This window comes from Macadamia integrifolia, chromosome 3 (assembly GCF_013358625.1).
Source record: "Macadamia integrifolia cultivar HAES 741 chromosome 3, SCU_Mint_v3, whole genome shotgun sequence".
In the NCBI taxonomy this organism is placed as follows: domain Eukaryota; kingdom Viridiplantae; phylum Streptophyta; class Magnoliopsida; order Proteales; family Proteaceae; genus Macadamia; species Macadamia integrifolia.
In genome coordinates, this window is record NC_056559.1 from 31,239,909 (window position 1) to 31,249,120 (window position 9,212).

The 9,212-nt window shown below is 38.5% G+C and overlaps 2 protein-coding genes and 1 long non-coding RNA gene across 8 annotated transcripts; all 3 read left to right on the forward strand.

Annotated features, from left to right (window-relative positions):
• Positions 1 to 654: 654 nt before the first annotated feature.
• LOC122073404 (B3 domain-containing protein REM8-like) lies at positions 655 to 2,246 on the forward strand. 2 transcript variants are annotated; one of them, XM_042637989.1, is made up of 5 exons: positions 657 to 973; positions 1,058 to 1,442; positions 1,536 to 1,588; positions 1,701 to 1,784; positions 1,890 to 2,246. In XM_042637989.1, exons 1-5 carry the CDS (start codon positions 899 to 901, stop codon positions 2,130 to 2,132), a joined length of 840 nt encoding a protein of 279 aa, XP_042493923.1. In that variant the 5' UTR covers positions 657 to 898; the 3' UTR covers positions 2,133 to 2,246. The 2 variants fall into 2 exon arrangements, with proteins under 2 accessions (XP_042493924.1, XP_042493923.1); XM_042637990.1 differs by lacking the exon at positions 1,701 to 1,784 and having other exon boundaries at positions 655 to 973; positions 1,536 to 1,622.
• Positions 2,247 to 3,011: 765 nt separating this feature from the next.
• Positions 3,012 to 6,308, forward strand: LOC122073406 (B3 domain-containing protein REM5-like). Of its 5 annotated transcripts, none has more exons than XM_042637993.1 (6): positions 3,019 to 3,509; positions 4,206 to 4,498; positions 4,595 to 4,937; positions 5,036 to 5,145; positions 5,531 to 5,754; positions 5,852 to 6,308. In XM_042637993.1, the coding sequence occupies exons 2-5, from the start codon at positions 4,445 to 4,447 to the stop codon at positions 5,534 to 5,536; spliced, it is 513 nt and encodes a 170-aa protein (XP_042493927.1). In that variant the 5' UTR covers positions 3,019 to 3,509; positions 4,206 to 4,444; the 3' UTR covers positions 5,537 to 5,754; positions 5,852 to 6,308. The 5 variants fall into 5 exon arrangements, with proteins under 5 accessions (XP_042493925.1, XP_042493927.1, XP_042493926.1 ...); XM_042637992.1 differs by having other exon boundaries at positions 3,022 to 3,509; positions 5,238 to 5,754; XM_042637991.1 differs by lacking the exons at positions 4,206 to 4,498; positions 4,595 to 4,937; positions 5,036 to 5,145 and having other exon boundaries at positions 3,012 to 3,509.
• Positions 6,309 to 7,895: 1,587 nt separating this feature from the next.
• LOC122073407 lies at positions 7,896 to 9,206 on the forward strand. The gene is made up of 3 exons (XR_006138778.1): positions 7,896 to 8,053; positions 8,246 to 8,498; positions 9,035 to 9,206. It is a non-coding gene; the product is annotated as an uncharacterized LOC122073407 (long non-coding RNA).
• The last annotated feature ends 6 nt before the right edge of the window (positions 9,207 to 9,212 follow it).

Here is a 9,212-nt window from a genome sequence, read left to right on the forward strand (position 1 = left end):
AGAAAGAGGGATCCCACTCCTCTCTTGAGCGCTGATTGCCTAGGTCAGTCCATAGCTACTTGAACAATTGACACATGTCCAAGCAATGATCCAACAATTGTGTGTCTACTGATCAGAACAGAATAGAAACGTCATGCCGAAAGCCATTGGATCACAGCTTGGACATGTGTCTGTCGTCCAAGTAATTGTGGGCAAGACCTAGGTGATCAACACTCAAAAGAGGAATCGGATCCCAAAAAAAGTGCATTAAATACTGCATTAATATGGCTCAATTTTTTAAAACCTTTTGTATCCCTATATTAAAAACTTTTGAGACATAATACAATGATCAATCAAAGAAGATGTCACGTTCTAAATACACCCATAGAGTGTCATTTAGACACTCCCTTAAAATAAGAAATTGTGGGATTAATTGATTGGGAAAATGAGATGAGGTTAGCTTGACTTAAGTTCTAAAATAATTTATCCTCTCTTAGTTGGAAACCAAACATATCATTAATAATCTTTGCTGGTCCTTGCAGTTAGCTTGACTTAAGTTCTTAACTTTGCCATCTCACTTTAGTGCTGGAATTACCTTTTTTGGGCAACTAAATAGGACTTAATCCTTTAGTTCTGTATATCTCTAATTGCTGTTTTTCTTTCTTTTTAAGCAGAGACACAGAGAAGTGCGAGACAGATTGAGGGAAGTGATATGTCAAGTAGCATTGGTTTTGCCACCTGGGGGACAAGCACAGAGATTATCTTCAACAACACCCACGGGGCACAAGGTCCATAGCTATAAACCTGAGTTACAGCAACCCTCTAAACCATCCTCTGTAATAGAATTAAGCAAACCCTCCACAGTAGATTGGGTTGGAAGCTCTTGAGACCCCCAAAAGGAGAAGACGACCAAAGGAAAATGGCGAACCTGGGTATCAGACACTGGACGGAACCTCAGTTCTTCAAGCCCATCTTGCCTCCATTTCAACGACTTGTAAGTCTCTCTCTCTCTCTCTCTCTCTCTCTCTCTCTCTAGAGTGAGATTTGCTATGAGGCTAATCTGAATTGGTTGTTTCAGTCAATACCAAAAGCGTTTCTGAAGCATCTGGTGGATGAGATGTGTGAGGAAGGAGTAGGAGAAGCCACATTGAGGAACCATCAATGTGCCCAGAAATCCTGGCGTGTGAAGGTGAAAGGTTTCTGTTTTACGAAGGGCTGGAACGATTTCTTTCGGGATAATGATCTTGGCCTCGGTGATTTCTTGGTGTTCACATATAAAGGTTCCATGGTCTTTGATGTTAAGATCTTCGACCGAAGCTGCTGTGAGAAAAAATACCACTATCCTCCAGCAACACCTGTTAAAATGGAAACCCACAAGCATCCTCCAGCAACCCTTGTTAAAATGGAAACCCAGAAGCATCAAGAGAGAGACCATAACCAATCTGGGGATAAAGAAATCAAGAGTAAGTTTTTCTCATTTTACAGCTAGAGTGGCTCCGTTTTGACCTTGATCATGATCTGTACTCTGTTTTGTTGTGTTGGTGTTGATTCAACAGTTAATAATCTTTCAAATGGGCGATTCAGGACTCTTCCCTGCAATGGATCAAAGGTAGCCCAGGATTCATTTTTGAGATTTTATTGTGGTGAGTGAGTTTGGATTTTAATGTTCATAGATTTTATTAACCTCTTCTTCTTCTTCCTTCCTCTTGAGAATTTAAAAGAACAATGATCAGATTAGGATTGGAACCCACAATCCATTCTTTGAGATCTCACTCAGGCCATATTACTTTAAGGAGCGTCGTTTGGTAAGAAAATTCAATTTGTCATTATGAAGGAAAAATTTCCCCTTTTTCTTAAAGTACGAGATGAGAAAAGTGGAGGTTGCAGGTGTAATTGTTCCACTTTTGCAGGTGATTCCTCGGCACTTCGCGAGATTGATTGGTTTGATGGGGAAAAGCTTCATAACAACTCTGAGAGATGGAAATGGAAGATCATGGGTGGTGGAGTTGAAATACAACAGTAAAAGAACCCTCCACTTATTGGGTGATTGGGCTGAAATCTCATCTGTAAATGGATTGAAAGTAGGTGATACCTGCAAATTTGAACTCATTCGTAGGGGAAAGTTGCAGGTCATGGAGTTTCGCATAGTATAAACTTTGAATCCGGCCATGGAAACTTGAGTTCATGAAAAAATTATGGTGTTCCATGTTTTGTTTTTGAGTAGCTGATTACTATATTTTCACTAATATGACTAATGATATTTGATATATGGATTTAGTACACGGTATCGGATCGGGTATTAGTCATCCTAAAAAACGATGCTATACTTATGCATATGGATACGGATTGACTTAAAATATTGGGAGAAAGAATGCTTTTAGATGGTGGGATGTCTTTTCATGATCTTTGAGTTGTGTTTGAGCATGGGAGCGGAGTCTTAAGATAGGTAGCGTTTCTCTTCCGTAATATATTATAAGGCTGTGTTTGGTAGTTATCCAAAAATATGTTTTTTGGTATTTTTTTATTCTGTGAATTTAGTGTTTTTTTAGAACGAAAAGGGAGAAAAACGTTAAAAACACAAAATGATGGGATGATGAAACAAAGTTTTGTTATTTTGATTTCATTATAAATATAAAAAAAAATTAAAAAATTAGGATAATTATTCCTAGAACATGAAACAGGTTCATCAAACATTTTTTTTTTTTTTAAAATAGTAATTTAATAGAAATTGAAAATTTTGTTTTTAATACAAAACGATGTTTTTGGAATTGAATGATTACCAAACGTGATAAGAGTGAGTCAGTACATTGGCCAAGGAATCAACAAAATGATTGTCATGTACCGATAAAGACCAATTTAGATTGATCTCATCATTCCAATCTCAATAAGATAAATCAAGGTTTAGTTTATTATTTGAGAAAAAAATATTTTATCCGAGAGTGTGGGCGAAAAAGGATTTTATTAGGAAGTGTGATGCTACACCTCACCTTATGAAAAATAGAAATATCTCACCTTATGAAAAATAGAAATATCCATTTTTTACCTTATGAAAAATAGAAATATCCATTTTTATTGATGTTTTTATGTACACTTATGTAAAAAAAAAAAAACTTTAAAAAGATTCCATTTGTTGAAGAAACCAAAACTGAGTGCGAAATTAACACTTCACATAAAAGTCGTGTTCTGGGCAGAGCCCCATACCGTGGTCTGATAGCGTTTCTGTGCATGAGAGAGAGAGAGAGAGAGAGAGAGGGGTTGCACGAAAATGGCCAGATTATCTTCATCATCACTCAGGGGCCACATATGCAAAAGACTCCTCATGACATCCACAATTGATATCTCTCTTGTTGCATCAGTGTTACATACCAACCGACACAGACACACAGTAACCCTCCAAACCTTTCCTCTGATAGAAATAAGCAACTCCACAGTATATTGGGGAAGCTCTGGAGCTCCTCAAAGGAGAAGACCGGAGGAATATGGCGACACCTCAATTCTTGAAGCCCATCTTGCCTCCATTTCAACAACTTGTAAGTCTCTCTCTCTCTCTCTTTCTCTCTTGAGATTTGCTATGTAGCTATTCTTGAGATTCTGAATTGGTTGTTCTAGTCTATACCAAAAAGTATCTATTAGATACACTTTAGGGTCAACTTGTTAAACTGATTTTAGCCTCTTTGAGCCACTGCAATTCTCCATGCCCGGTATCTATCTTTCTCTCGCATCTTTTCTTGTTGCTAAGATTCTCCCTTTTACCACTTTTTATTTCTCAAATAATGGATATTATTATTATTCTCCTAGTGAATATTTCATAGGAATTGGCACTGAATTCCTGTTGAGTTCTAATTGACAAACACTTTAATGGAAGTAATGGTGTCAAATCGAAGGGGGTGATGAAATCAGAAATGGGCTTTGATGCATTTTCCATTATAAGCACCGAGCTCTAAATAATGTACTCCATATGCATGTGGATTTGCCTGAGAGATAACTATTGATTCTGGAGCCCTTTGAATTGAGCCTACCCCACCAAGTAAGCTCTCGAAGAGAAGCGGGTAGGTGACCAAGGCTTGGAGTATCTAAATACACTAGGAAAACTATTGGAGTATAAAAGGACTTGGTAGGAAACAAACATCACTGAGATGAGACCTTTATGAACTAGTTGCCCAACAGCTTTTAATTAGGTTTTTACATTGACCCTGTGTCATTACATTTTACTATGTTATTTGCAGTCTTACAATGTTGCTACCTCCGGACATGCACGGATAGCCAGATTATCTTTGCAACACCCACCGGCTGTCTAGACTCATCCTGACATCCACAATAGGTCTCTCTCTTGCACCTGTGTTACAGTGACCCTCTAAACCTTCCCATGTTAAAGAAGTAAGCAAACTCTACAGTAGATTAAGTTGGAAACAAGAAGGGGGAGGGGAAGGGGGAGGGGGAGGAGAGAAGAGAATACCAACTGAAAATGGCGACGGAACCTCGATTCTTCAAGCTCATCTTGCCTCCATTTCAACAACTTGTAAGTTTCTCTCTCTCTCTCTCTCTCTCTCTCTCTCTCTCTTTAGAGTAAGATTTGCTATATAGCTAATCTGAGATTCTGAATTGGTTGTTATAGTCTATACCGAAGGCGTTTCTGAAGCATCTGATGGATGAGATGAGTGAGGAGGGAGTTGGAGAAGCCACATTGAGGAACCGTCAATGTGCCCAGAAATCCTGGCATGTGAAGGTGAAAGGGTTCTGTTTTACAAAGGGCTGGAGTGATTTCGTTCGTGATAATGATCTTGGCTTCGGTGATTTCTTAGTGTTCACATATAAAGGCTCCATGATCTTTGATGTTAAGGTCTTTGACCGAAGTTGCTGTGAGAAAAAACATCACCCACCAGCAACCCCTACTAAAAGGGAAACCCAGAAGCGTCAAGAGAGAGACAATAACCAACTCGAGGAGGAAGAAATCAAGAGTAAAATTTTCTCCTTGTTTTACAGCTAGAGTGGCTCTTTCTTAGCCTTGTTCATGATCTGTACTCTGTTTTTTGATGTGTTGGTATTGTCCCAACAGTTATCAATCCTCCAAATAGGCGATTCAAGACTCGTTGGAATAGATCAAAGGTAGCCCAAGGTTCATTTGAAATTTTATTAACAGAAAATAGAATGAAGAGATCACGTTTGGTGAGTGAGTTTAGCTTTTAATGTATATAAATTTCAATTTCAATATATTCTGAGTCTCTGATTGAAATAGAATACTCTGTTGTATGCTGCAGAGTATTCCCTAGAAATTTGCAGTAGCTCATGGTTTGATTGGGAAAATCTTTCAATCTTTTTTAAGAGATGAAAGGGGGATTTTATGGCCCGTGAGACTGGTCCAAGATAGTGACCGGGTGCGCTTTGGGTGTGGTTGGTTTGAGTTCTTATCTGGAAATGGCTTGAAAGGAGGAGACTCTTGTGTTTTCAAACTTGTTGACTCTGGAAAGATGTCTGTAATTGTATGTGGAATCTTCCCTCAACTTTTAATCCAAACATATATTTAATTCTTTTCTTTAAATGGTTATTACAGATGTAGAGGAGTTAAAAATGCAATTGTGCTTGATGTTATCGTATCAACCTCAACATCTTCCTCCTCCTCTTATGATGAGGATGATGATGATGATGATGATGATCGGTGATGATGAATGGGCTCCTCTTTTGAATTTGAAGAACAATGACAGGATTAAGATTAGACCTCACCATTCATTCTTTGAGATCTCACTCAGGCCATTTAACCTTAAGGAGTCACGCTTGGTAAGAGCACTCAATTGGTCATTATGAAAGGGAAAATTTCCCTTTTTTTGATGTGTGAGAAGTGAAGATTGTGGATGTAATTGTTTTACTTTTGCAGGTTGTTCCCCGGCGCTTCACAAACTGGAATGGTCTAATGGGGAAAAGCTTCACAACAACTCTGAGAGATGGACAGGGAAGATCATGGAAGGTGGAGTTGAAACACAACATTTTCAATAGACCTCTCTACTTATGTGGTGATTGGGCTAAGATCTTAGCTTTAAATGGATTGAAAGTAGGAGATATCTGCAAGTTTGAGCTCATTCGCAGGGAAAAGTTGCAGGTCATGGAGTTCCGCATGGTATGAACTTTAAATCCGGCCATGGAGAGTTTGAGTTAATGAAGAATCAACTTACACTGTACAGGGACGCTTAACCATGCTGTGCTCAAGGTGTTCCATGTTCTGTTTTTGAGTGGTTGAATACACCACCTATGCAATATATTCACTTATGTTTTAAGAAGGAACAAAAAATGTCTCATCATTTCATCAAAGTAATGGACAATAGACCTTTTCCATATACCGAAACAAATTAAGGCTTTTTTATAATATATCCAAACAAATTAAGACAACCACCCTTTACCCCTTTTCTGTCTCACCGATTTTTTGTAATTCATCTTATTCTGCTCTTTTTTCCTTTTCGTCATCTTTCGCCGTGTCTTCTGCAACTATGGTTAGAGTTAATGGGAGCAACAGATTTGAAATGGAAAGTAAGATTTTTTTTTTTTTTTTATGTACAATTTTATATGTAAATAATAATGTTTGCCATGAGGCAAAAAAAATTGTGCATCTTTTTCTATTTTAAAAGACTGGTGGATTAACTTGTGATAAAGATAATTCTTAACTATGAATTAGGATAATTCTTGAAGATATTAAGGTCAACTATGTTTGAAGCCAATGAGATCAGTTTGTCTTTAGATAGCAAAACAGGGTCAAGGTCAAGGCCAACCCAGACCAATTAGGGGCTGGCCTAGGCTGAGTTGAGCTTGACAGGGTTTAGCCTGGGTTGAGTACTTTAGGTCCTAACTTAGGCCATGGTGGGTTTGGACTAAGCTAAGGGGATCTAAACCTAAGGGGTAGCCAAGTTGGCTAGGGACTTTCGTGTAAGAAAGCATCTGGTTCTGAGTTCAACTTCTCTTACTTTTTTGGAGCCATTTACACGTGGGTGTTTAGTCCTCTTCATTACTTTCGATGAAAGTTGAATGGTTATTATTTAACCCCGGTATGATTTAGTGTTCATACTATTGTGGAGAGTCAGTATGGCCCACAAGATTAGTCAAGCCGAAGGCCTATGGTTCTTATTTAACCCTGATATGATTCAATGTCTATGTCATTGTGAGATCAGTATGGACCCACAAAATTAGTCAAGCTGAACGCCTGGATATTTGTTGTCAAAAAAAAAAAAGCTTAATGGTTCCAAGGTTAGATTGTGGTTTTAAAAAGCCCAGCCTACTTTGACCCTATCGCAGTCCTACCACTATGAATTGCTTGTTTCCAACTAGTCATAAACAAGCAATCTCCTTTTCTATGTTGACGAATCTACATCTGGATCTTCATCTTTTGTGTTGTTTTTCTTTGGAAGGGTGGGCCGATGAGTTGGGAGGATGTACAGGGGGTGGGGAAATGTTGCAAAGGTTGAGGATGGGTTGGCTTTAGGAGGTAGGGTTTCAACAAGTGATGAATCGGATTGAGAATCATCGGATTCAAATCGGAATCAAAGGTCACCGATGCCAATTTGATATGCCCCGTTTCTTAGATAAAAACATCTGAATTATTGGAATATGTTTTAGATTTCAGACCAATTCTGATCCAAATCAAAATCAACACAAATCACTTTCATCATCAATTACGCATTTTAAAACAAGTTAAGGTGGATACATTAATGAAAAAGAACAGGTCTGAAGAAGATTATATAGGCTCTATCATTTTTTTCTATTTAAAAAAAAAACAAAAAAATGAATGTTGCCTAGTCATATAACTCTTGTATCCAAATACATGAATGTGTGAAATTATCATTCCACAATCTATTAAATAAAAAAATTGTATTATGTGTGTCTTCCCATTCTCCCTACGCTGGTGGAAAACTATGCGACCAGGCAGCGATTAATTACCCTTCACAAAAATAAAGAGGCAACTATAAAGAGGCGGTTGCCAATTGTGACTTGGACAACTGTCCCTTAAATTACTCGGGGGTCAGCGGTTGAGAGAGAGAAGGAGTGACCTCCGGCCACCGCTGCAATGTGAAATCCGGCGACTCAGCCTCAGGTAATGCACTGCTGCTCTATCCTCTATTTCTCCGTCTCTCTCCCCTGGTTCCCTTTGCAACTTCGCTTTCGGTTCCTTCTCTAGTTGAGTTAAATCTGGTTTTTCTAGCCCATATTGTTCTGAATTTCCTTCCAATGCTCTTGCGAACAAGTCCCAGCCACTTAAAAATGGAAATGCAATGGTTTTCTGCAGAAGTGGTGACATTCGACACGAAGGCGTGCGAGGCTGCTGTTCTCTCTCTCTCTCTCTCTCGCTTTCTCAGTGTCGTCCCAGTCCTCGAACGAAGAGTGACAGTATCAGAAACACAAAAACAATTATTATAGATATCTATCATCCTCAGTGGCGTTTGCGCTTCGCCACCAGACAAAGCTAAAGAAACCCTAACAAGGGTCAACGAGTTAAACTGATTTTAGCCTCTTTCAGCCACTGCAATTCTCCATGCCCGGTATCTATCTTTCTCTCGCATCTTTTCTTGATGCTAAGATTTTCCCTTTTACAGCTTTTTATTTCTCGAATAATGGTTATTATTATTATTCTCCTAGTGAACACTTCATAGGCATTGGCACTGAATTCCTGTTGAGTTCTAATTGACAAACACTTTAATGAAGGTAATGGTCTCAAATCGAAGGGGGTTTTGTAATCAGAAGTGGCTTTGATGCACTTTTCATTATAAGCTCCGAGCTCTAAATAATGTACTCCATATGCATGTAAATTTCCCTGAGAGACAACTCTTGCTTTTGGAGCCCTTTGAACTGAGCCTACCCTGTCTTCTTTTTAGTTTTTCAATCATATAAACAACCAGGGTATCTTCTTCTTTCACTTCCACATGGTCAGGAAACAAACATCACTGAGATGAGACCTTCATGAACTAGTTGCGCAACAGCTTTTAATTACGTTTTTACATTGACCCTGTATCATGAAATTTACATGTAACAGCGAAGATTGTTGGTACTTTCTCTTTTTTAACTATGTTATTTGCAGTCTTACAATGTTGCGACCTCCAGACATGAACGGATGGCCAGATTATCTTCGACACCGCCTGCCGACTGTCTACATTTGTCTTGACATCCACAATAGATCTCTTTCTTACACCTGTGTTACAGTAATCCTCTAAACCTTCCTTCTTGTAATAGAAGGAAGCAAAATCTACAGTAGATTA

Excerpts from the sequence above, each read along its gene's own strand:
- LOC122073404 (XM_042637989.1), top strand. The coding sequence starts at position 899 with ATGGCGAACCTGGGTATCAGACACTGGACGGAACCTCAGTTCTTCAAG. Across the intron at positions 974-1,057 it reads TGCCTCCATTTCAACGACTT|TCAATACCAAAAGCGTTTCT; the intron begins GTAAGTCTCTCT and ends TGGTTGTTTCAG. Across the intron at positions 1,785-1,889 it reads ACTTTAAGGAGCGTCGTTTG|GTGATTCCTCGGCACTTCGC; the intron begins GTAAGAAAATTC and ends CCACTTTTGCAG.
- LOC122073406 (XM_042637991.1), top strand. The coding sequence starts at position 3,245 with ATGGCCAGATTATCTTCATCATCACTCAGGGGCCACATATGCAAAAGA. Across the intron at positions 3,510-5,530 it reads TGCCTCCATTTCAACAACTT|ATGTAGAGGAGTTAAAAATG; the intron begins GTAAGTCTCTCT and ends TGGTTATTACAG. Across the intron at positions 5,755-5,851 it reads ACCTTAAGGAGTCACGCTTG|GTTGTTCCCCGGCGCTTCAC; the intron begins GTAAGAGCACTC and ends TTACTTTTGCAG.